At 40.1% G+C, this 27,091-nt stretch overlaps 3 protein-coding genes across 3 annotated transcripts in view; 1 reads left to right on the top strand and 2 right to left on the bottom strand.

Moving 5' to 3' along the window:
* The window catches only part of Uba3 (Ubiquitin-like activating enzyme 3), a 114,137-nt gene extending 111,290 nt beyond the window's left edge, over window positions 1-2,847 (top strand). The window contains exon 10 of the mRNA XM_080274847.1: window positions 2,172-2,847. Within this exon, the coding sequence (XP_080130973.1) occupies window positions 2,172-2,260 (89 nt within the window). The 3' untranslated portion in view covers window positions 2,261-2,847. The remainder of the gene's footprint in view (window positions 1-2,171) is intronic.
* Window positions 2,848-4,835: 1,988 nt separating this feature from the next.
* Window positions 4,836-27,079, bottom strand: LOC145403196 (ADP-ribosylation factor-like protein 6). The gene is made up of 4 exons (XM_080275009.1): window positions 27,039-27,079; window positions 9,608-9,980; window positions 6,930-7,102; window positions 4,836-5,925 (listed from the first exon to the last, which is right to left on the bottom strand). The coding sequence occupies exons 2-4, from the start codon at window positions 9,783-9,785 to the stop codon at window positions 5,704-5,706; spliced, it is 573 nt and encodes a 190-aa protein (XP_080131135.1). The 5' UTR covers window positions 9,786-9,980; window positions 27,039-27,079; the 3' UTR covers window positions 4,836-5,703.
* Window positions 24,185-24,598, bottom strand: LOC145403342 (uncharacterized). Its single transcript, XM_080275132.1, has one exon. The coding sequence runs from the start codon at window positions 24,596-24,598 to the stop codon at window positions 24,185-24,187; it is 414 nt and encodes a 137-aa protein (XP_080131258.1).
* Window positions 27,080-27,091: the final 12 nt, after the last annotated feature.

Consider the following 27,091-nt stretch of genomic DNA (forward strand, 5'->3'; position numbering starts at 1 on the left):
TGTCCGGAACCAAATTCCATTTTTCCCATAGGCTTAGTTATTTGTGTGGCACAGTTTTCTGTGGCACAGGCACGGTCCAGAACCAGTTAGCTGTGTCTTAGACGACTTGACTGTGTATATATATATATATATAAATATAAATATATATATATATATATATATATATAAATATATATATATATATATATAAATATAAATATATATATATATATATATATATATATATAGTTATGTTTCATTTAGTTTTTGAAGGTTCCAACATGCTTGTATGCGTTGGCCTTGGTCACCTAATGGCGGCTTTCCATGCTGCTTGATCTATGGCAGCCTTCCTGTTGAGGCCCTTAACCCTGAGGTCACACTTAATGACCTCATCCCACATCTTTCTCGGTCTGCCCCTCGCAACTCCACCCCCAATATTAACACTTCTTACCTTCTGCACCCATTTATCATTCCCCATCCTCTCCACATGCCCAAACCATCTCAATCTACCTCTCCTCATCACATCACCAATACACTCCAATCCCATCCTATCTCAATTCTTCCATCGTAAACCCAGCACCCCCAGGCCTTGCACGCAGGGACGCACTGCACATCCACCTAAGCATTGTCATTTCTGTACGTTTGAGCCTGTGAATATCCTCTTCCTTTACTGCCCAGGTCTCACTACCATACGGCATCACACTCCTAACACATGCTGCATACAAAGATCCCACAGCATGTAGGGAGAGTCCTCTCAATGTCAGGAGAGCCAACAGCTCCCTGAACTTCTTCCAACCACTTCTCACCCTAGCCACAGAGTTACATCCAGCCCCACCTCCAGCACATAACATGTCTCCCAAATGACAAAACTCTTTCACACACTCAAGAAACTCACCAGTAAGTTCAATCCTTTCATGCCTGACAATCTCAACCTGCTCTCCCCGACACACCGCACACATAAAATCAGCATTATCTTGCAGTCCACCCTTAATACCACTACTTCTCTTGTGCACCCATTTATCACAAACACTGCACAAGATGGAATTGCATCCTATGCCCTTGTGGCAAATTGCACATGGCCACTCTCTCTCTTCGTTGACTGTACCGCCACCAACCCTAGATATCATCACTTTTGTTTTATCTGCATTTACCCTTAAGCCCTTGTGCCCCATACCATCTCTCCACTTCCTGTATATGTATATACTGTATCTATGTATATATATATATACAGTAAGTATGTGTATGTATGTATGTACAGTAATCACTTGATTATCTGGACATCCACCATCCGTACAGTCCATTATCCCTACGCTGTGATCTGGCTGTATTAAACCATTAATCGTACATTTTTAAAAAATATCTTGACAAAATTCTCGCCACCGGGGTGAAATTTTGGCTGTGGGAGCATTTCTTGTCCAGCTGGGCTAGAATAGCCCAGTGGCACTGCACCACCTGGCTCCGTAATTCACCCAGCGTCCACTAGAGGCCCCCTCAGTTGTTCTCATTTCCCTCATGACACCCACTGAGTAAGCATCTCTGTGAAAGTTGTCATGGCGGTGCACATGATTGCTTTTGGTGTGATTTCCTACCTGCTTCAGGCATTGCTGTTCCTCACATGCCTCCTCCTAGGGTCTGTGATGATGGCCCCTTCACCAGGGAAAAGAAAGAGGGTAGTGTTGACATAGAGTCATGGAGCTAGCAGGTTATTCTGCATGACACCCTGTGAGGAGTTGTGAGTGTTACCTTAATTTTAGTCTAGCTGACTGTACTGTTTCTTGATTTTATTCTAGCCTCCTGTATTGTTCCATGATTTTATTCTGTTTTATCAAGATTTTATTCCATTTTACCATAATCCGGACAAATCCACTTTCCGGACATGCCTTTGGCATTATTATGTTGGATAATTGTGTGATTACTGTAAATAATATATACTGTATATATATAGATAGATAGATGGATGATGTAGATAGATATTTTGCCTTGTTTGCTACCCCATCATACCAAAAGATAAGAGATTAAAAAAAGAATGCATATGTATTGCAGTTTTCTCCTGATTATAAATGAAAGAGTTTGAAGACGGTTTGTAAGTAGGTGCTTACAAAAGTAATGTAAAATATAGTGTATTGAATGTAAATGAAAACAAAATAGAATAAGAAAACCTAAATATAAATTGTTTTGATGTGGTGTTACAGAGCTGGGCCTTTGTAATGGCATGGAGGTGGCAGTAGCTGATGTCACCTCACCATCGACTGTACTCTTCAAAGTAAAAATCAAGATGTAGGCCACACCCAGCGCAACTGTATGCAAATGCCAGTTATTTATCATTGCCACTTATGTGATCTAGCCTAACCCTAGAGTGCTGCTGGTAGGGCTGTAAAAGAGTTGGATGTTGGATGAATGAAATTGTGATCTGAATATTATTTAAAACTTGTTTTAATATATGCACTGGACCAGTTTAGAGAGAAAACCGAATTAATCCCAAAAGAACAACTGGAATCTAGAATATTATTATGGTTACTAACAAACACTTTTCTTTAGGTAAGTGCACCTTGCCCTAATAGGAATTTTATTAAAGCTATGGTCAGACAGTTTTATTCAGTTGAGGTAAAAACCCTGCTTTTACAGATGGTTAAGCTGCTTTCATATCTAGTAATGAAGCATCAAGGAATGCATAGCAGTGCACTAATAACACAGAGCATTTTCCCAAAGATCCAGATGTAGGGAGGTGACACTGAAATCAGATGTCATCAGTGTTGGTGTGATTGTTGAAATTTAGAAGTTTTAGTTATGATGAATAAGTTTAATGTCCTCTTGTATGTTTTGTTTATTTCTGAATCTAAATATTAGGTATAAGAGTCAATTAAATTATAATCCTCATCTGGCTTTCTTCAATCGCCTGTCCTTGTATAATGTTAATTACTGGTACTGCTGGAGATTTTTGACAAGTGACCATCTTCTGTTCATCTTTTAGTACAGTGATGTCCTCAACACCTGTAGCATTGATAAAGGTCCTCAATACTGGATATACCTTTTTGTATTGCCTTTATAAGGTAATAGAGGTTTATCTAGTGCAGATGATTTACATGAACACTACAGGTGTTGACGACATCAATGATGGTGCCAAACTTAGTGAAATGAAGTAGTGTAATTTCACAAGCTGGTTTTCTCAGTCATGCCCTGATTATAGTGTAGGTACATAAATCTGGGAAGAAACAAATTGCCAACATCATAAAGTGGGGTAGAGTGCATGGTATGAAGGGTTGAGCATAGATTAACATCAAGAAGAGCATGTGGTCACAAAGTTCTACGCACCAACTAAAATCTTAAAATAGGAGCAGTGCCTTAGCTGCTCAAAGAAAAAGAGTAAATGGTGTAAAAACTGCACCAAACATTGAAGGTAATTAAGATTAGTATAGCAAACTAAGCTTTATTATGCCAACTGGACGGAATGTTGTCAGATCAGGTAAGTTAAGGTATAACTGTATCACAATTTCCTAAGATACAAGTACTTTACCAGTAAATGGACGGATTGTGTAAGCACATTAATCCAAGGACACAGTTACATGAACAATACAAATCTGAATATTATACTCCAGAAGCATCCATTTTCTTAGCTGCTGGTATTGACTAAAAAATAACTTTTAATTTGTATTGTTTTGCATGGGCTATTTTCTTGGGAATGACGATTATGATATTTCAGTTGGATATAAATAAACATCAATAATGACAAGCATTTCAGTACTAACTGTGACTCTGAAACGAACATTTGATGATACAATAATCTTTGTGCATCCTGTCTGTGAGATAAGATACAGATAAACTTAAAATCATAAACAGTGAGGTTGAAATAAATATACAGTGATTCAAAACTAAAACTAATAAACAGTGTGCCTGAAAAACATAGTCTACAATATTAAAGCTCCACATAAAAGTACATTACTGGTACAGTAACTTCAAAATTTACACTTAGCTACATAGAAGCATCTTTCCTTGTTATAAATTATTAAACAAGTAGAACAGAACTGTACTAAGTACTGTACTGTAATCATTATATGCGTGGATCACAAGTGTTGTCAACCATGAACTGAGGTAAATGATGACTAGATGTTTTATCACTGAAGCTGCAGTCACAAGCACTGTATGTCTATCGGCATGATAATACAGTACAACAATGTTCTTCATTAACCCTTATGGACACCTGGACATATCTCTGCATTTAGGAATTTCCTTTCTTAAAAACAATCAGCTACAGGTTTTTCATTGGGGATTTGGTGAAAACAGAAAAAAATTATTTTTAAAAATTATTTTTTCACAAAATACATACAAGTTACATGACACGGGTTATTTTTCTTTGGTGGGAAATATACAAGTCCTCACAAAAGTTACAGAGTTACATACAAGCATAAAACTCCTCAGTATTCCAAGGATCTGCAAAACCCAGCACTAAAATGAACACATTTCATCATTTTATGCCAAAAAATTATATCCCTCTGGGTGAAAATTGGTGAAACTGATTTATTAAAATACACTTCTGAAGGTGGTTATGTCATTCTTAGCTTGGAATAAAAAAAAATAAATAAATAAAAGTATATCCCCAAGTTTTAAGTCTAGCAACAGACATCACTATGGACTGGGCTGGTGGTGTGCCAATGGGTTAACAACTCCATAAAGCAATCAGACGACTAGAAAGGCAGATGACTAGAAAACAATACAGAAAAAAAAAAATCCATAAGCTATATATTTAATGTTTGGTGACAACATTATTGCTTGGCACAGCAGCATACTGCAGTCAACAAACTGGAATGTACTTAGAAAACAGACTTGTCCTCTGTATTTGAAGAAAAAAAATATATGTAAACAGAAATAATATGAAATTAATGTCAATATTCTGGTAGGTATACTAAACCTGTAACAATAATATCCAGGATGATTACGAATATAACCTTTTAAACTAACATGAACTACGGTGATGCAAATTACAACTCAAACCTGTGCATATATGAGGCAGTTGGAATGTTGTTCTGTGAATACTGAAGCAGCTGTAACAGGAAGGGTCTCTAAAAATGAAGGTTTAATCCTTTTAGTCAAATGACATATATTTTACCTAATTTTTGCTATCTCCAACTGATTTTATTCACATTTGGAAAGATTTCCAGAACTGGAGGGGTTAGACATAATATTCACTGAACACTTCACAAGTAGAAGTCTTTCCTAACATGATTAAAATTTCCTGGTTGCCTGAATAATGTGAAAAATACATTAATCATGGCAACAGTAAATGAATGCCACAAGCCAAGTTTTCTCTATAAAGCCCTGCATTACCTATAATCACTACTTCATCCCTGAAGATCAATGGAATGTCAAAAAGATAAATATAGAAAAAATATTGTTCCTACCCCATGACTGAAAGATGGAACCTTAAGCACTACATTAAGACTTACAGCATTTTTTTTTTTCCTTCACTGAGATGGTCTTATTTTTTAAATTATTCTTGCAACCTTCTGATTATTTTGTCCACCTCGGGGGAGACTTTTTGAACTGGATTACATCACTTTCAATGACCCCTTTCCATATGAGAGGGCTTTCTAAAGTTGAATAAGACTCAATAAATGACAAAAGTCACCTTAAAAAAAAAACAAAAAAAAAAAAAAAAAACAAAAGATTCAGGTGAGTGTGACAGGGATGAAGAATGAAGGGAAAGGTGGCTCACTCCCTGCCACAAGCTTACTTGTTGTTGTTACTAAAATTTTCTTTGATTTGATTGGTGAGCCACTCTACCCCTTCATGGAGACCATCCCCAGTGATGGCATTTGAAGCGGTGATGTGCCAGGGTTTGTCAGAGATGCGCTCCAGTCCCAGTGCACTTGACACCTTCACGCTACTCACGGCCTCACGCATGTCCATCTTATTAGCAAAGAACAGGATAGGTATGCGCCGGTTGCGGATCTGAAGGGTAATATGAGCAGTTAGTAGCAGCTTGGTAAAACACAGAGCTGTTTCATACAGCCTACAATCATTCTGGCAACAGTGAGTTTTATGTATCAATCCCTGACCTTTAAAATTCTGTACTGTAAAAATATGGAACAGACTGATAATTTAGTTTAGAAAAACTTTCACAACTATAGTTCAACACAGTGAAGATCTGTTACTGTATTAGTTACACAGTACTACCCTCACTACTTTCGAGAAATTATTTGCCTTATATAACCATATTATGGCACCTGGTGGTTGAGTAGGTAATGAAGGCACTCCAATCGGATTGAGTCTGTGTAGGTTTATATCCAAGGGGTGGTTGGGGTTTTTTGCTCACATTATGCCACTCAGGGATGAGTGAGGCTGGTCACTCTCATCTTAAATGTCAGGACCAATTTGCCGAGCCCTGGGCTCCTACACTCCTCACGGGGAAACACTGGACTAGATGATGGATATACAATATATGGTGCACCATGCAGTTTGAAATATGGACTCATGGCAATACTTTGCCAAGAAGTGAAAGTTAAGAAATTAAAGGCCATAACATGCATAATCAAGTATAAGTCAGTACGGTATGCTGTTGCTGTTGTGACCCTAGGATCTTTGGATGTAAACCCAATGGAGTGCAGAAAATGAGTCACTTCAGGCAGGCATTGCCAAGGACCACTTGTTGAGTTTATGCTGAATGATAGTCCTGTATGTGATGTGAGGTGCACAAGGTGAATTAATATACTGCGGTGTGCAGGGCTTCATTACAATGGGACAATGGTGGACTATCTGCAAGATATATTTTATACTGTGAGAGTATGGTGCATGAGGTGGGTCTGTGTGTTGTGGTGTTGGGGGCTGCATTACTGTGAGAGTGTAGTGGATTATTCATGAAATGTATTTTGTGTTACTATGGAAGCACAGAAGGGTAATGGCTGCACATCAGTCTGACTAGGTGCAGTCATGTATCTCTGTGATGAGCAGTATACCTCAGGGTGTTGCAGCAGGATATCCAGCTCATCTTTGGCCACCACAAGCCTAAGTTTGTCACTGGAGTCCACCACAAAAATGATCCCCTGGCAGTCGTGGTAGTAGTGCTCCCACAGGCTGCGGTACCGACCCTGTCCTGACATGTCAAACGCAGTGAACCCAACATTTCGTGCTGAAACACAAATGGATCATTTACAAAGGGTAAAAATGGAAAGTACTGAATGTGATATTATATAACTTTTTGTACATTACCATTAACTTCATGTAAAATTTCTTACACAACACATCTTAAAAAAAAAAAAAAAAAAAAAAAAAAAAATCAGATACAAACTACAGTATAACTGTGCACCAACCCACTTTGGAAGTTTAAGCTATACCAAAATCATCTAAATGATGTGAGTCAAACAAATGAAAACTGCCATTCAACTGATGAGTGAGATGTTCCATCTGTAGGTGTATTACTGGGGTGGGGGGGTGGGGACTTTACAGGGAGGTGTAAAAAAGGTATGTAGATATAAACACCAATGTATACAAGATACTCAATGATCTGCTGTTCATGGATGCTCATCAGAATGGTCAAAGAGGGTGAGCTGTTTGTTTTCTGATAAAAATTTGGCTGATCAGGGCTACAGTACTGTACAGGTATATTGTACAGTATCATTAACTCACAGCTCCCACTGATTTCATTTTATTCTTACCATCTGCTGATGATATCTTTAAGCTTAGCTATACTTTAGGACATTCTATTGTTGCTGGAGAGGTTTAATATAGCCTTAAAAAAAACCCTTCAGTAAGTAAGGCATGTCCAAAATTGAATAAAATAGTCTGACAGTAGCAGGAATAAGCTGAATGTCATCATTCAGACTGAAGGGTTTAATGACCATGGCTGTACTGTACAGTAGTAGGTGTTTTTGCTCTTGTGGTCCCTAATACAATGGCATGCAAACCCAAAATTCCTGTAGGTGTATCACTACAATGCACTTGGTTGCACATGAAGTTCACAGATGATAAATACAGTATGTATTAGGTACAGTACAATGCTGCTTAGCATATCTACAGATAATTTTTCAACTTCCATATCAGTGCATAAAAATAAATCCATAGTGGTAAATACTGTATACAGTGACTGATTTTACATAAAAAGTTGTATTAAGCTTAGCATGGGTTCTGTGCCAGCATCACTAAAGCCTCTACAGTAGCAGGCTGTCAACAGCCCTACTACTGACCAAATACTAAATTTACAAATTTCCATTGCCGTAAAGAAGCTGCAGCAGTGCTACTGTACTTGTACAACCACATAGTCATAATTTTAGACATTAATGACTGGTAATTGTCTGCACTGATGAATAAAGGCAAGAGTTTTTCTCTTTTACTTGCTCTTCCTGACTTATCCTTCAATTTTTATTGTATAACAAATGCCTGGTAAAGACTTGTTCTGCAAAATGACCACTGCTTTCTGAACCTAAAGGCATTTGTTTACCAGTGAGAGCAGTTGCCAGGGTCTTTAAATTTAAAACTACAGTCAACAGTGATAATTTCTGTCAGATAACCAGTTCACTGTTCACTCAAAACAGTGACATTAGTTTCAGATATACGAGATAAAAAACTGCACTGTATAGTGTACTTCCATACAGTAAGCAATTCATGCAGCATGATGTGTCACTCTGGTCTCTGCATGAAGCTCAGTGGCAAGGATATACTTGCAAGAGTTACTGTACTCACACACAATTCCTTCTGAACAGTTACATAACGCACACATCTCGCAGGTCATGCAACAAATAAAAGCATGACTTAATAGCTATGTCTTATTACTACTGTGGTGTATATGATAAGCTTCTATATTTACCATACATATTAACAAGATGTAACACTATACAGTATCAGTAAACAGCTTCAACTGCAATGTACTGTATTGCAATGGCGGTGACCCCTATGTAGGAATTTAAAGCACACCGATCTATATGGTGACTAATAACTATTTCGTTAAGAACCTGTAACATAAAATATGAAAGAGATATTTGCAGTGATGGTATTGAAAGAAAGACAGGGGTGAGTTCCATAATAATATACTTTTACCATTTCAGAAATGTATACAGCACAACAGATTCCTGGCTGCATGACATGTAATTTGACTAATGCTGAGGACTTTTGCCGGAAATGCAGATGATAGTATGGATGAAAGTCCTTGACACTGCAGCTTGACTGCTGCAGTTTGGCCTGACCTGTGGAACTGTTAATGTATGTGTACTTACAATAATTCATTTAAAGGCTGCCTTTTGGCGGGCCTCCACTCAACGTCGTCACTTCCTATCCTCAGAAATGAGTCATAACTCGGGTGCCGATGGCCCGACTGGACTGGAAATTGTTTTATTCTCCATGTTAGAGAAAATTAACAGTGTGTTGCTCTAACAAAAATCTGCACTACAAGCGACATTTTTGCTATGCTACGGTAACAAACAAACAAACATACAGAAATTGGATCATTATAATATACAGCTGATAGATTCTACTCCAGCACAACAGAAACTGGGTGGATATACAGTTGGGATGATGATGTAGATAAAATACTAAAATGCAATAGTGTGTTGTCATACAGTTCACTGTATAGTGTTTATGAATGGTAGTGTATTAAACCACTAAAATACTGAAAAAACAATAATGCTTTGTCAGTACTTACCCTTAAACTTTTCCACATTAAACCCCACAGTAGGCACAATGTCTGTGGTCTTCTGGTCCTCTGACTTAAAGTGATTAAGCATGGTGGACTTGCCAGAGTTGTCCAGGCCAATGACCAGCACACTTGCCTCACGCTTCTTCAGCCCAAGAGCAAAGGCCAGCTTATCAAACATTCCCATTGTGTGGGTATGTGTTTTTTCTTTTACTTTTTTTTTGTTTGTCTTTTGTTTTAAAATCTGAAATTAAAGGAAGCTGATCTTTTCCTGATATTCATCTAAAACACCGTGTAACTTCTATCTTGACTGGTGTAACACTACAGTGCAACTTCAGAACTTAAGCCTCTTCATTTTGGATCTTGTGACAAACTGTTAAACCTGTAAAAAGAAAAAAATGGTACCGTACTTCACATTTTTTCATAATGAGTGAAAAATGGTGACAACAGTGAAAACCTGGTACATTAATATATCGGTACCCAAAGAATCCAATATATGCCTTTTTGTACACGTCAGATTCAAAAAATTGTCTTATTGGGCATAATTTGTATCAGGTGACACAATACATCTGCTATGAGCACTACTACTGTAACACTAGATGGCTGGTTTCAAACATTACTGTATACAATGTTACATCATTGCAATTATTAACCTGAATGACTATTCTTCATCCACTTTCCAATCCTTTATGTCTCCTCAGGAGCAGACAGCCTATATCTGGTACAGTAATTACTTGATTGAGCCAGTAAGGGTTTATATCTAAGATGTGGTTTGAATTTATTGTTCACATAATGTCAAACAAGCACAAGTAAGGCTGGTCACCCTTGCCTTAAACACTGGATGATGGATCATAATTAAAATATTGGAAAAAATCTTGAGCTCTGTACATTGTTACTATGCAATGTTCAGTATAACTTGTTGAAACATTTAAGTGGAAAGTGTAATGCACCTGCATAATGTATGAACACTAACCCCTTCACCATCAAGACACATTTTTGTCGTTGTGGCTTGGGATATTCTGGATAAAAACATATCGGAGGACAGAAATCTGGTTACCTTAGCCAAGCCCTCTCAGAGATCTACTGCTTAGATTGAGATTGCATTTGTGCTGGGTGAGTGAAATGCATGAGGTTAGTATATGTTATGGGGTGAGGGATGCAGCAGAGCTGGGACCAACTCAGATTAGTAGAACCAAATATGCTAAGTCTCAGTGTCTGTTTTCTCATTCTTATGTCCTCACTTCTCCTCTCTAAACCTGAGACTAGATCAGATGAGCGGATGTACTGTAGTTCCGATGGAATTACTTTACCAGAGTAGACTACGAGTAATATAATGGTAGCTGCCACAGCTGGACCAGGCCAGATTTCTGGAATTAGTCTGGGTCAGACTTTCACTGTCTGATTCCAGCTCTAGTGAGGAGCTGCATTACAGTGGGGGCTGAGTATTGAGTTTGTGAAATGTAATTTCTGTTCGTATGGTACTTAAATAGAGGTGAAGTGGCCACAACATAGTTTGGTTTGGTAAACTTTTGTCTCTCTGAGAAGGGTAGCTTCTGTGAGATGAATAACTGGTGGGACTGCAATGAGGATGTTGTTACTGGCAAATAGTTTGGATGGCTGTGATGAACCTGTGTTTGTGCAGTTTTAAGGTGAGAGATAGAGAAGCGATGTTTCCGAGGCATTCTGTGTAGTGTAAAGAAGTTAATATTTGTCTGTTTGAGTTGGGAAACAGAACTCCAAACAACTGCAAAATGGGATGAATATTGGGCTGATTTAACATGTAGAGTATACAGATGCATTTCAGAGCCTTGGGTTTCCCCCCGAAACAAGTCCTAAACCCATCCAAATGAGTCCAAAAACTAATTTCTTGCTAACCTAAACCTCTAATGGCTTTAAAACAAGCTAACTGAGCCTAAAAGCAGTTTATAACTCACCTAAACTGAAAAATAAAATCTGAAAATCATCAAAAATATGTTTGGAAAATGTCAAACTTAGTAAACTGTACCCCAGAATGACAATGTTCACCCCACCTATGACTAAAACACATTAATCCAGTGTTTCTCAACTGGTGGTCCATGGTAACTTTTTGGGTGGTCCACAGGATATTCACTATATTTGGTATTAAGCTGGAAATTGGTGCATATATTTTCAAATTTATTGAAAATGCAGTACGAAAAATTTTATCAAAATAAATAATTGTCCATTCATTTTCTTGTATTATTCCTATTTATGAATTATTTTTCAAACCACAATGTTTGATGTCTGTGCTTTATTTATCATTACTCAAAAATGAAATGGTCCACAAAATTTTTTTAATTGGGCTGGTGGTCCGTGGCCTGAAACGAGTTGAGAACCATTGCATTAATCTAAGTCTAAAAACAGTTTATAAATCAACCAAAACACAAAATTTTAGTCTAAAACATGATCATAATCGGTAAAAAAAAAAAAAAAAAGTTACACTGGGGTTAGGCCATCGTTCATTGGGGTAAGGTGGTATTTCTACCCCCATCACTATGCTGGGGTATCACATCTAGGGGGGTATCGTATCTCGGGGTCTGCCCGTACAGTAAAGTCTCAATATAACTGACTTCAATATACAGTACCAGAATTCACTTTCATCGGAGTCGAGGAGCCGACTGGACTAAATTTTTATACAGTAATCCCTTATTTATCCGGATATAATAGAGCCAAAGGTGTCCGGGTAATGGCAACATCTGGCTAATGAACACTATTCCCCTACTATACCCAGACCTCACCTACAGTATGCGGTACCTAACCTATACCTAACCTATTTGTACTGTATTTGTACAGTGCCTCTGTTTACTTTGGCAGTGTTTTCTGGTCACTCAGGGATATTTAGAAATCAAAATACACAAGGGAATATCCAAAGTAATGCTAAACATCAAGAAAACCATGCAAAAAAAAAAAAATCAATGAAAACCAAAAAACATCCTACCTATACACTATTGTATGTATAGTACCCCTCCTAATTTGGGCACTGTTTTCAGGTCAACCTGCCATATTTAAACATCAAAACACACATAGGAATATCCAAAGTAATGCTAAACACTAAGAAAGAAAATAATAATTAAAAAAAAAAAACACTGAAAACCAAAAAACATCATACCTATACACTACTGTGTGTACAGTTCCCCTCCTAATTTTGGCACTGTTTTCCTGTCATTCTGCCATACTGAGACATCAAAACACACACAGGATTATCCATATTATTGCTAAACATCAAGAAAACAATGCATAAATGGCAAAAAAAAAAAAAAAAAAATTCCACATCCAATTATGCCATCAGAAATTGGGTATATTGGTATAAATGGAATACCATCATCTTTGCTGCTTTTTATACTATAAGATAATAAAAACAATTAAAACTGATAAGTAAAAGTACAGAAATACAGTGAGAATAAAGTATTGAGGAGTAAAACACCTTCATACAACTTCCCATCGTCCTAGTGTAAAATTTTGCCAGCACCCTCGAAGAGTTAGGCATATGTCTAGATGCAGAATTTCATGAGCTTTCTCATGGATTTTGTGGAATTTTGATACAACCAATAGTAGCTGAGTAAAAAAAAAACTTTAAAAACTCACAAGTCTTTGTCATCACCATGGAGGGGGGTACGGGGTGGGGGGAGCCAGGAAGTGAGGGGGAGAAGTGAGGCCGTGGTCAAGATTTTCACCCTTCTGTCATGAAGCAGATGGGTACTTTCACCATACATTTACTCGTGGCTTGCAGTCTGTTAGACGCCCAGTGGCCATGAGGAAACACAACTCCCAGTGACCGGGCGATTTTGGACGTTCGGTAGAGAGGCGGACAGCCACTGTCACCGAACATGTACTCGTGGCTTGTGGTCTGTTGCAATCTCAGTTGCAGTTAGGAAAGACTTAGCCCAGAGACCATGCGACCTTGGACATTCGGTGGGGATGTGTACAGCCATTTTGACACCACTTGTGGGTAACAGTCGTATTGCTTGGGTGCTGGAGGTTTGTTTGGGGTGACTGGATGAGTGCATGACTTTGACCGTTCAGTACATTGGCGGACGGATATTTCAACTCTGGTTGTGGGTTATGGCCTACTTCCCACTCACGGCTTGAGCCCAGTGGCCAAGATACCGAATGTTTGAACATGCCAGCTGGCCGGTCAAAGTTCTCGGGGACTTTTACATCCAGATAATAGCAAGTAAATTCGGATAATGGTTTATCAGAGCCAAGGCCCAGCATCTGGATAATAAACACGTCTGGATACTGTATGTCCAGATAAATGAGGGAATACTGTATGTCAGAAAAAGTCTGATAAAGCCAGAAGCAGTCTGGACTGGCTGACCACTTCAGCTATACAGTATTCACCACAATAAGGTAAATAAAAGACATGATTATCAGTGTACAGTACAGTATTTTTATATATATTATACCATTTGATTACTGCTGTGAATGTATAATACAGTGCAGTACTGCAATGGTGCTGAAAACAGTTTAAAAAACCATTGCTGCAATCCAGACTAATGTCTGCTATGTTGGAAAAAGTCTGGGTTAGCAGGGGTAAGTCCAGATGTCACTATTATTGGACTTTTGCTTTTATCAGAATGGCTTGGACCCCAATAACAATGAGTCCTTGATAAATGAAAACCCGAAGTACGAATTTTCGATGTTACGAAAGTGATGAGTATAGGACAAATTCTACAATGTGAAAGTATCTGTCTCAATGATACAAAAAGCGATACAAAAGGAAATACGAAAAATTCAAAATGGGCGCTCACTTACGACGAGGAAACGAACTAACTACTCCCTGGTAAACAGTGTTTCGCACGCTTCTCAGTTGAGTCCACGGTTTTGGGACAATTCGCCGTCAGGTCGATTCCCCATCATTTATTTACATATCAGTTTATTTAGCAAGCATATTAGTTTTCAATTTATATGAGTTATAAAGATGATGGTGGTTTATTCATTTTATAATAAATGTAAAATATGGCATCAAATAGTTGGTATTAACAGAAAAAAAATATAAATACTGTACGTTGAAATGTGAATCAGGTGACGTACGATGTTTCACTTCATCATACATAAGGCTACATATGAGATATTGGCATTTATATAAATGCCTAAAAAACTCAAGTCAACGATCAACATACTCTAAAATTATACAAATAATCTTCATATTACGGGCCATTTTCACAGTCGTCCCCAATGCAGTCCCCGACAGCCTATGGTACTTGCCTCCGAACGCACATTTTCATTTTCACAGTCGTCCCCAACCAGCCTTCTGAGGTCTCTGTTGGGAACAGCATTCGGGACGGCCCGAATAAATTACTGGAACATTCTTGGGGGACCTTTAGCCTCCCCAACAGACGGTCCCGAAAGTAAAAAAGTAAAAGACTAAATTACATGAAACATATTTTCATTATTCTATCTATCTATCTATTGCCAGACGCCTCAATCCCGTCTGGGGTGGCCACAAACAAATTGCCTCCAAGTAGCCCTGTCCCCTGCCATTTCACTGCCCTGCTCCCAACTCACACCCCCCTCTCTCATACACCTCTCCACCCCATCCCTCCATCTCATCCTCGGCCTCCCCCTCCCTCTTCCCCCCTCCACCTCACTCACATACACTCTCTTCGTCAGTGTTTCACCCTCCATTCTCTCCACATGGCCAAACCACCTCAGTGTGTTCCTCATAACGCTTCCTATCACATCCACATCCACACCACAACGCTCCTTTATATCCTCATTCGTCAGCCTGTCTCTCCATGTGACTCCACAGGCTCCTCTGAAATAACTCATTTCCACTGCTCTCACTCTTGACTTGTGTCCTTCCAACAACATCCAAGCTTCACTTCCATACGTTAGAGTTGGTATCACAATACTGTCATGTAGTAACTTTTTCACTTCCATGCTCACTTCCCTGTTTCTTATCACTGCTATCAAAGAACCAGCAACCTTTCTTCCCTGCTGTACCCTTTCAAGCACTTCACCCTCCAAACCTCCATCCTTAATCATCACACTACCCAAGTACCTAAACGTACTCACATTTTCCAATTCCTCACCATCCAACCTCGCTATACATTCACTGGCTTCACCCCTCTCAAAGACCATCACTTTACTCTTCCCTACATTCACCTTTAGATTCCATTTCTTACACACTCTCCCAAACTCATCCACCAAGTCTTGCAGTTCCCCTTCATCTTCACTCAACAACACAGTATAATCTGCAAACAACAGTACAGGGAGTTTCCAAACACTATCCTCTCTCACCAGGGCCACTCCAACATCCACTACCCTACCTTGTACCTCTTTTATTACCCCATCCATGTACAGATTGAACAACCGTGGAGACATGACACATCCCTGTTTCAACCCAACTTTCAAAGAGAAAAATTCACTTAGTTCACCATCCACACGCACTGCAGCCTTCGCACCATCGTACATACTCTTCACAGCATTCAACAACTTCCCATCTACTCCATACATTCTTAACACTTTCCACAATCCTTGTCTATCCACGCTGTCATATGCTTTCTCCAAATCCATGAAAGCCGCATACAACTTCTTTCCCTTCCCTAGAAACTTTTCCACTAAAGATCTGAGAATGAATATCTGATCTACACAACCTCTTCCCTTCCTAAAGCCTCCCTGTTCTTCTCCAACTAATTGCTCTGTTCTTTCTCTAACTCTGTCAATAAGTATCCTACCATACACTTTTCCTATTACACTAAGAAGACAAATGCCCCTATGATTACCACACACTTCTTTTTCCCCTTTTCCTTTGTACAAGGGAATAATTATACCTGACTTCCAATCCTCCGGGACTCTACCTTCCTCCCAGGCCAATCTGCACATCTTCCACATCCATTCTACTACTATCTCTCCCCCATGCTTCAGCATTTCACCACACACTCCATCAATTCCTGGGGCTTTCCCCGATTTAACTTTCTTCATTGCTTCCACAACTTCTATCCTACTGATTTCTTCCTGTCTTCTCACCTCCCTCCTTCTCCCAGCCATTCCCCAGCCACTTATACTCGCATTACTTCCATCCTCTACATTCAACAATTCCTTAAAGTGTTCTCTCCATCTGCTCACTTTTTCTCCCTTCTTCACTAGTAATCTACCATTTTTATCTTTCACTCCCCTGCTAACTTCACTTCCACCCTGTCTTACTCTTTTCACCTCTTTCCAGAACATTTTCTTACAGTCCCTCCACTTTATACTCAAATTCCTTCCAAATTCCTCATCCACTCTCTTCTTACTCTCTCTTACTAATCTTTTCACCTCTCTCTTTCTTTCTACATATAACTCTCTCTTCCGCCTCTCAACTTCTTCCACGCCCCTATTTCTCATCCATTCATTGTATGCTTTCTTATTTTGTGCCACAGCCTGTCTCACCTCTTCAGTCCACCACGCTGTTCCTTGCACCCCCCTCCATCTTCTCTTCCTTCCACACACCACATCACATGCTGCACATATTTCTTCTGTAAATATCCTACACACACCTTCCACGTCTCCCATCTGCTCCAATTCATATTTGCCCAATCGTTCCTCCACTTCTCTCTTATACTCTGCCTTTTTCTCATCCTCTTGTAACCTTTCCACTCTCCTTGCAACTACTTCCTCTTGTCTTTCCCTTCTTCTATTCCTCCATCTTACTTGAATCCTAATTCTGGCCACCACCAAGAAGTGGTCAGAAAGTCCACTCCCCCAACCTCTATATGCTCTTGCATCCATTACACATTTCGCATCCTTTCATCCACACACACATAATCAATCATTGCCTTCCTTTCATTCAGTTCACCACCCACCCTTCTCATCACTCGCCATGTATACCTGTGGATCATTTCATGCCTGACGAGGGTACTGGCTATCACCAGCCCCCTCCCAGCACAAATGTCCACTAACGCACTCCCATTCTCATCTATCTCAGCAGGCACACCCCACTCACCAACTATTCCATCCACCTTCACATTCCCAACTTTACCATTATTTCAATACTATATCCATCCATCCATCCGTCATCCAATCCTACGTTGCCCCAAGAGGAGTGCAGAAGCCCAGGGCTAGGCAGTTGGTCCTGACATTTAAGATGAGAGTGACCAGCCTCACTCATCCCTGAGTGGCATTACATGAGCAATAAACCCCAATCACCCCTTGGATATAAATCTTCACCAGTTCAATCTGACTGGAGCACAATAATTTCCCACTAAACCACCAGGTGCCAAAATTTGGTTATATGGTTACCACCCAGCGTAGTAAATGGTTTCTTGGTGTACAGGAAACCATTTGCCTTGTCACTCAGTATTGAGTCACCCACATTGATACCCACTATAATATTTCTGGGGTAAAAAACACACCCAGTATTGAAAAAATATATACGTTTGTGTATTTTTAGGAGACTTTCTACTATGTATCCGAATGCTAGCCTTTCGCAGACTGGTGGAGGCTCCACAACAAACGGACCCGAAAAAAACACAAGAATCATTGTTTAATGCATATTTTCGTGAAAATTCTAATATCTGATGCCCGATGTAAAAACTGATGTAGCTAACACCCCATTTAGAAAAGAAAATGTTCATGTATTAATAGTATATATCTGTTAATAACCCACACCATCACTCATTAGACGTTATTCATGTTACTTCATGGTTATTTTTACTTAAGCCTTTTTTACAATACTTAGCATTCATCAGGATTCAGTTTACTTCCGATTTCAAGTAGGAGCGTTGTGAGGTTGCCGTTAGTTAGCTCTTCATTCCAATGACGTTTCCTATTCGTTATTTTTCCTGCATTCTTACGAATATCTTCACTCCTGAATATATTAGTATGAACTGAATGAAGTGGATTTTCCAGCCATGTTATTAATCACATTCATTACATTCCAATTTCTAAATATTCTCTTCGTATGGAAAGTGTTTTCACCACCCAGAACTACCAACCCTACCGCATCAACACAGACAGACTTCCCCAAGTTAGTAAGCTCCCGAAAGCCATTCGGAGCAACTGTGAAACCCAAAGGTGCTTTGGGTTCGGGCCCGACACATGTTCAGGCCCAAAAGGTTAGGGACGACTGTGAAAACGGCCCTAAGTCTACATTCTCAGCTAATCAATCTCAACTGATTGCATCCAAAAATTACAATAAAAATTACTGAAGACAGCTATGGGAGATGCCAGATTATAATTCAAAGTCGACTACGGCGCGGCAGAAGCAAGTTAATTATTGACTACAAGGGCAAATTATAAATAACATCCAAAACCTATGCTGTTGAATGAACACAGACCTTTACAGTTCCCCATGAAATTAGTTATTATAGTATTAATCAATTAATATTAAAGTAATCCCTCTAATATCCGAACGCTCAATATCCGAACATCCCCACTAACCGGACATAATCGTCCCGGGATCCAATATTCCCAAAATGGTCCGGAAAAAAAAAAAAAAAAAAAAAAAAAAAAAAAATCCGCCCGTAATTTGAACTTGGCGCGGGCGGCGCGGGACAGCTTTGTTGTGGCGCATCATTCCTCCGACGTCCAATAGAGCGCCGCTGCATCCTCCCCACTTTCCACCTGTCTCTCGTCGCGAATGCACGCTCGTCGTCATGGCTGCCCACTTGCTCGCTTTTGTGGTGGTTCCTTACCTGCTGCAGGCACTCCTGCTGCTCTCGGGCCTCCTATTACAGTAGTATGTGTGATGATGGTCCCGCTGCCTGAGAAGAGGAAGAGAGTGGTGTTGACTCTGGAGAAGAAACGGGAGATATTGGAGAAAGTAGATGCAGGGTGGTCTTCTTCCCGCATCCTCTGCGAGTTCAACCTGGCCCGATCTACTTTGTTCGATATCAAGAGATCCCAAGACAAACTCATGCAGTACACGGCTGAATTCTCGTCAGCCGTGTACGGAGGAGGGGGTGAGTTGGGGGGAGGGTAGTCAAATGGTGGGTGACAGAGCGACTTGGAGGCGTTTTGTCTGTGGCCACCCTTTGCGGGATTAGGGCATCGGGCTATAGATAGATAGATAGACCCTTCTCTATCATTTTACCTTGTTATTTTCGCAATATACTGTATGTTGCTGCCTGTCTGTCATGAGTGTGGGAAAGTATGATATTTTCTGCCTGGGTAAGGAAAAAAGGGTACAGCTGGATGTTTCCCAACACTTTACACTGTCAGAATTGCGAGACTACCTGCCATTCGCACCTCGCATGAGCTGATTAGCAGGAAGGGAAGGAAGTTCTTTCCACCCAAGAAAGCATCACGTGAACACAGAAAACTATCCTGTTATGCTTGTAATAGGCAAAGAATATGTAAAATGATTCAAAACAATGCAACAAACCTGAGCAAATTGGTAAAGATACCAAACAAAAACGAATTTTTCTTTTATTTTCATGTCTTTTTTGTTTATGCCTGTGTTTATTTATGATCGTAAACAGGGTGGCTGTGTGCATTTTGAAAGGGAGGAAAAAGATGACATCTTCTGTCTGGGTCGAGATAATGGGCGTAACTATGTGGGTTTAGGCATGACAATGAGTGAAAAAATCATACATCCACTCGTCACAGCAGATGGTGAACTGACAGTGACAGATGAGGTGTGACAGCGTGAAGGTCAGTCTCATGTCCCGGATGTTCGTTCACTTCTCAAAAGTTTTCACAGTTTTCTACAAGTCGCACTGCATCGAATGATCCAAACCATTACAACAAACCTGAGCAAACAGGTAAAGATACCAAGACAAAAATGTATTTTTCACTTATTATCATGTCTTTTTTGTTTGTGCCTGTATTAATTCATAATTGTAAACGGGTGGTTGTGTGTGTTTTGCAAGAGAGGACAAAGATGATATTTTCTGCCTGGGTCGAGATAATGGGTGTAGTTGTGCTTGTTTGGGCATGGCCAGGAGCGAAAAAATTGAAAATCCACTCATCACAGCAGCAGGCTCTGAACTGCTTGATAAGGTGTGTGGAAGTGTAGTGTAGGTCAGTCTGAAGATGTTCAGAACATTCGTTCACTTCCCCAAAATTTTTGCAGTTTTTATAGGCCTCGCTCAAACGAAGCCTGTGGCCATTTATCGGCTAAACGTCATTTGATGCCGGCGGCCATTGACGGGTTAAGCTGCAATATCTAGAAATTCATAGGATCAGGGGCTTGTTTGAGTGACTGTTAGTTCTAGATAGCTCTCTATGACTCTTGTCTTCCACTGATATTCTTTGTTCTAAACTGTACTACTGTAAAACAGTTCCCAATTACTCATAGGATACCTGGCTACCTACAACTTTTAAGGCATACAACAACACTATGCAGTTTTGTCAGCAAAATCAACTGTACCAAGGTCAGTTCCAACATAGGGTTTCTTTAAAGAAAGCTTACCTATGTTTAGTGAGTAACAAGATGATACCTCTTGTAGTGTTCCATCTCCTAGACCTGTGTCAAACACTTATTTGCCTAATACATTCATCACACCTGGACTTGAAACTGGCTATTATGGGTCCATTCTAGTCATTTATTACCCTACCTGCAAACCAGTTTCCTTTCACTGCTGCCCTCCAGCAGGCTGGTTTAGACAATTTAATGTCTCTTAACTGGTTAGGGTTCTTCCGGAAGAACTAGGAGAAGGGGATGTCCTCATATCCATGGAGTAGTTTACAAATTTCTATCTTCATATGGTATGATACTGTAACTACATTAAATGTGTTATTAATTTTGTTGTCCTACACTGCATTCTTTCTAGTACAGTAAGTAAATGTCTTGAATCAGATGTGGAGATCAGCACCGCATCCTGTAATCCAAAAATGGTCATATGAGGGACAAGTAAAGTGGAAGTACAATCTTCTTGTTCGGGAAATGTATATTTCTTTTGATTATCCCAAGTCAGCTGTTGACTTTTTCTGCAACCTTTGTAACATGTCAAAAATTTTAGGTCACAAGAGACCAGCATGCCAAGGACTTTCTCCAGACTAGATCTGTGTAAACTCAGCCTTCTAGCTTTTACTCTCACAGTGCACTGTCTGCATATTTTTGCATTAAGGGTGAGCAGCCATTTCTTGCTCAATACTTCCAAGTTCTTGATGTTTCGGCAGTGCTTCGATATCCACTTGGGTGATTATAACTTCACGGTTCTCTGCATCATCTGCAAAGAGACTGGCAGTAGATTCCAAACAGATGTTAAAGTCAATTTTTAAACGGTACATGATGAAGAGGACTAGGCCCAATACCAATCTCTGAGGCACAACACTATGACCGGCAACCAATCTGAAATCTGCCACTCACACTGACCATGTGGAACCTGACAAATAAGGAATTCTTGATCCACTCCAGGATTCCACCTCCTATTCCCATGACTTTTAACTAACATATCAACCTCTGGTGAGGAACCTTGTTGAATGCCTTTTCATATTCCAAATAGTTCATATCAATACAGCTTTGGTTGTCTACCGTACTGCATTTACAGCATCATTCAAGTAACATGTCTGTGAAATAACTGCTTTTGTTCCTGAATCCATGTGGATCATTTAAGAGGATACGGTATCTTCATGTGGGTGCCTTATGAGCTACATATCTATCTATCTACGGCCAGACACAATAATCCCGTAAGGGGTGGCCATTTGATTTAGAGTTACAGTATTTGTTTTACGGGAAGGGGCACTAACCCTCCACCAACCCACTTCCTGACATGTAGGGAGCACGTATGGTTACCATCAAGCATTGTAAATGGTTTCTTGGCTTTCAGGAAACCATTTGGCTTGTCACTCAATGGAAAGCCACCTGTAAATGAAAGAAAAGCAATAAGAAGTGACAGGAAAGATGAGAGAAATAGGAAGTGAGGAGGGTAGGTACAGAAAAAGAATGATAAAGGCTAAGGAAGAAGTAGGCAGCACTACATCAAGTGAATGGATGATGGTCTTGGTGTATTATGTTCCATCACTTTTGAAATGATGTTGGTCAAAGACACTAGTTAGAGAGTCACTTTTTGGTGTAATGTTGGCCCTCTTCCAATCAAGGGGAAGTTCACCTGTTGCTATCAGTGAATGAAATATGTCCAGTAGCAGATCACATACACATGGATGTGCTTTAAGAACTAACTACTAGGGATATTCCATCTGGTGCAGGTGTCTTGTTTGTTAAGAGTTCATCTAGTCATGCTTCACAATGTCTCTGTTTACTTTTACTGTTCTTCTTTGTACTGCCTGAAAGGTTACAGCTGAAACTGGAGTAGGCTGAGTATTGCCCTCCCTAATAAATATATTGTTGATGGCTTGATTCATGACTTATACCATTTCCAGGTCATCTTTGGTTAAGGTTCCTTATTCATGTACGGTAGTCAAATGAGTTATAGTCAAATTTTTTGTTACAGATTAAATGTGCACACAGAAATGTTTTGCATCTCTTGTTGAGTGTAATGCACTCTCTTCTCCTAGGCTAATTATGGTATATCTGCTAGGTGGTGGTGACCATCATCCACTTACTTGATGCTGCACTGCCTATGTCTTCCTTTACCTTTAACTATCATTCTTTTTCTGTGTCTGTCCTCCTCTCTTCCAGTTTCTCCCATCTTTCCTGTCACATTTTATTGATCTTCTTTCCTTTTCTGGTGGCTTTACATTGTGTGATATGCTTAATGGCACTTCTTCCTTCACCTTATCATTCTTTTTCTGTCTATCCTCCTCTCTTCCAATTTCTCCCTTCATTCCTATCACTTTTTATTATCTTTTTTTCCTTTTCTAGTGGCTTCACATTGAATGACAAGCCGAATGGTTTCCTGTAACCCAGGAAACCATTTACAGCACTGGGTGGTAACCATATAACCAACCCATACATGTTCCCTCTGTGTCAAGAAGAGGGTTGGTGGAGGGTTAGTGTCCCTCCCTGTAAAAGAACTATGTAACTCAAATACAAGGGACAAGCTAAGCCTAGATAGATCGTATAGCCCTGTTAGGGTTATAGGAGTGATATCCCTCTCAGCAAAGGCAGCTACCCAGATGGGGCACAAACTCTTGACCTCATAGTCTCAAGTCAAAAGCTCTACTACTGAGCCACCCTGCTCCCCAAACTCGAATACAAACAGTCACCCCTTACAAGATTATGGTGTCTGGCTATAGACAGAAATACAGATCCTCTCACAACCCCACTAACTACGAGTATGTTTCTTATACTGGTAGCATAATTTTAATTATCCTATGCTGTAACTAAACTGGTTTGATTTTTATACCTAATATTTCAGTAGTGACAATGGATCCCTTTGGTAAACTTTGGCTTACCTATGAATGCTTACCTATGAACAGATAATGGGGAATTAAGAAGTTGACTTCTTGTGTTGATCCCCACCTCTTAAGATTTGTCAGCCAGTACTACATCCCTATTATTGACATGTTTATCATAACGGCTTTTGAAGGTGGCTATTGTAGGCGTGCTTACCACACTCTCTGGGAGTGCATTCCAAATGTCTATAATCCAGATGGCGAACCAGTTTCCTTTCAGGGATGTTCGCCAATGGTCTGGTTTTGCTAATTTCAGGGAGTGTCCTCGCAGATTGTTGGTGTTCTTCTTAAAGAATCTGGAATACGGGACATCCTTGAAGCCATGCAGCAGCTTATACGTCTCTATCATGTCCCCCCGACTCTTCTTTCTTGGAGTGTCTGGAGACCTAGTTTCTTGCATATATTTTCATAGGGCATGTGTTTTATATTTGGCACTAGTCTTGTCGCCCTTCTTTGGATCTTCTCGAGAGTCTGGATGTCCCTCGTCAGGTATGGGGACCAACACTGAGCCCCATAGTCCAAGCTTGGATGCACAAAGGAGAGGTAGAGTGGTACCAGTACTTCCTTGCTTAGTACAGTGAAATTCCTCTTGATAATTCCCAGGTGGCTGTTGGCCTTGGCTGCAACTTGGGCCACATGGGCTGACGGTTTCAAGCTGCTTGACACCAAGATACCGAGGTCCTTTTCCTGCGCTGACTTCCTTAGCGTTGTCCCGTTCAGCTGGTAGTCCACTTGGGGGTTGTTATGACCAATGTGCATTGATGCACATTTGTCAACATTAAACTTTAGAAGCTATACGTCGCTCCACTTGTTTAGTCGCTCCATATCTCTCTGAAGGGCTTGAGCATCTGCATCTGTCTTGATGGTGGCATAAATCTTGGCATCATCGACAAACAAGCTCACCGTTGACTCGAGGTTGATCACTAGGTTGTTAACCCGCCCCGTCCCGGAGACGTGAATTCACGTCCTCACATGATGTGCACTCATATCCCAAAAATGTAAATTAACGCGGCAACATTGCAAGGTCCCTAATTTGCACAATTTTCAATTTAATTTGCACAATTTTCAATTTTCGCGAGTGATTTTTGGCACGTATACACGGGACACTTTCCTCTACAAGATGCCAGGCAGGGACAATGCCTTACCCAGCATGACCTCCTCCCCCCCCTGCATGCCCTTTTCTCAGCAATTCACCTGTTATCAGTGACCTGGCCAGTAAAGCCATGTCATGCCACGGTACGAAATTCAGGGCCAGAGTGATTCCCCAATCGATGACAATGTGGAGGACAAACATTAGAGGAAGAAACAGTCAGAAATGATGATCAGGTAATGTGGCAAAAAAAAGGTCAGGAATCGTGATGAGTTAGTGAGTGAAACAATGCTTATAATGCCTATATTACCATTTGAAAACCAATATACTCTCGTACTACATATAAATTCGTACCAAATAAATAAATAAATACCGTTTATGAGTGGTGTGGAATAGTTTCCTCCCATAGAACTCGTTTTCTTTGCAGCCAGCCTGATAGAAAACCCTGTAAGGTAAGGAGGTACTCCTATCTGGACTGAGTATTTTAAACCTCAGGTGAGTGATTTCTCTATGAATTTTCGATGTTTCTCACCGAAAGCGGATGTTTGAGCAAAAAAAAAAAAAAAAAAAAAAAAAAAAAAAAAGGTCCAAAAATGTCGGGACTGGGGCGTACCACTGGCCAGAAAACGTCAGGATGGGGGGGGGGGGTTAATATACACAAGGAATAATACTGGCCCCAACACCGACCCCTGAGGGACCCCATTCAGCACAGGTAACCAGTCTGACATAGAACTACGAATGGTCACTCGATGGTGCCTCTCCGACAGAAAGCTCCTGATCCAATCCAGCATGCTCCCTCCTATGCCTAGTTCTTCAAGCTTGGCCAGCAGTCTCTCACGGGGAATGCGGTCAAAGGCCTTCTCACAATCCAAATAGTTGACACTGACACAATCCCCATTGTCTACAGCATTGTTCACATCATCAAGGTAACATAGCAGATTGGTGATGCAACTCCTATTGTTTCTAAAACTATGTTGTGCATCTGTTAAAAGGTGATTTTCATGGAGGTGCTCTATAATTCCCTTTCTAATGATGGCTTCTAACAGTTTTGATACTATGCTGGTTAGCGACACCGGTCGGTAATTAAGGGGATCCATCCTACTGCCCTTCTTGCAAATAGGTGTGATGTTAGCCATTTTCTAGTCATTCGGAACATCTCCATTCTCCAAGGAGGCTTTTAAGATATCTAACAGTGGGTCACATAAACATTCTGCAAATTGTTTTAGAACCAGAGGTGACACCCCATCAGGTCCTGGTGCTTTACTTGGGTTCAGTTCCCGTAATCGTTTCTTAACTTCCTATCTTGGGTCCATGATAAGTACCGTTTGGAGCAGGAGTTGGTTGGGTGGTGTCTTCCCTTACAAACACTCTGTTAAAGGCAATTCTAAAAATCTATCTATTGCCAGACGCCATAATCCCGTACGGGGTGGCCATTTGACTCTGAGTTATTTATTTTACAGGGAGGGGCACTAACCCTCCACCAACCCACTTGACACGTAAGGAGCACGTATGGTTTGGTTATATGGTTACCACCCAGCGTTGTAAATGGTTTCTTGGCTTACAGGAAACCATTTGGCCTGTCACTCAATGTAAAGCCACTTGTAACGGAAAGAAAAGCATTAGGCCTAAGTAGTGACAGGAAAGATGGGAAGAGAGGAGGGCAGGCACAGAAAAAGAATGATAAAGGCTAAGGACGAAGTAAGCAGCACTACATCAAGTGAGTGGATGATGGTCGCCACCACCTACCACTAATTCTAAATACTGTATGTATACTTAAATGTATGTACTGAAATGACATAGATCTGAAGATAACAATGGATGTTAATGCCTATATTTTTCGACAAGGTGTCTACCTGTATATTGGTGTAAAGGTTACCTTCACAATGGATCTAAGCTACCGAATACAACCTACAAAACCAATGGTCAGTCTCTTGGCTGTCAGGTATCGATTACAAAACTCAAAGCGTCTAGCGTCAACGTTCAATGCCAATCTGGAGTTTTACCCTTCAATGCATTTTAAGTCAATAAAATAATTTTGTAAAATTTAAGTATAATTCAAATAACGTGATAATACATAACCTCACGAGCTTGTTCAGAAAAATAACGTACGACCTGAGGTGGTGCGTCGTCTGCAGGGAGTGTAAACAAACACAGCTGGCACG

Source organism: Coenobita brevimanus, chromosome 60 (assembly GCF_032717465.1).
Source record: "Coenobita brevimanus isolate Jiangsu-jjx chromosome 60, ASM3271746v2, whole genome shotgun sequence".
Lineage (NCBI taxonomy): Eukaryota > Metazoa > Arthropoda > Malacostraca > Decapoda > Coenobitidae > Coenobita > Coenobita brevimanus.

Excerpts from the sequence above, each read along its gene's own strand:
- LOC145403342 (XM_080275132.1), bottom strand. The coding sequence starts at position 24,598 with ATGCACATTGGTCATAACAACCCCCAAGTGGACTACCAGCTGAACGGG.
- LOC145403196 (XM_080275009.1), bottom strand. The coding sequence starts at position 9,785 with ATGGGAATGTTTGATAAGCTGGCCTTTGCTCTTGGGCTGAAGAAGCGT. Across the intron at positions 7,103-9,607 it reads TAATGTGGAAAAGTTTAAGG|CACGAAATGTTGGGTTCACT; the intron begins GTAAGTACTGAC and ends TTTGTGTTTCAG. Across the intron at positions 5,926-6,929 it reads TCCTGCTGCAACACCCTGAG|ATCCGCAACCGGCGCATACC; the intron begins GTATACTGCTCA and ends ATTACCCTTCAG.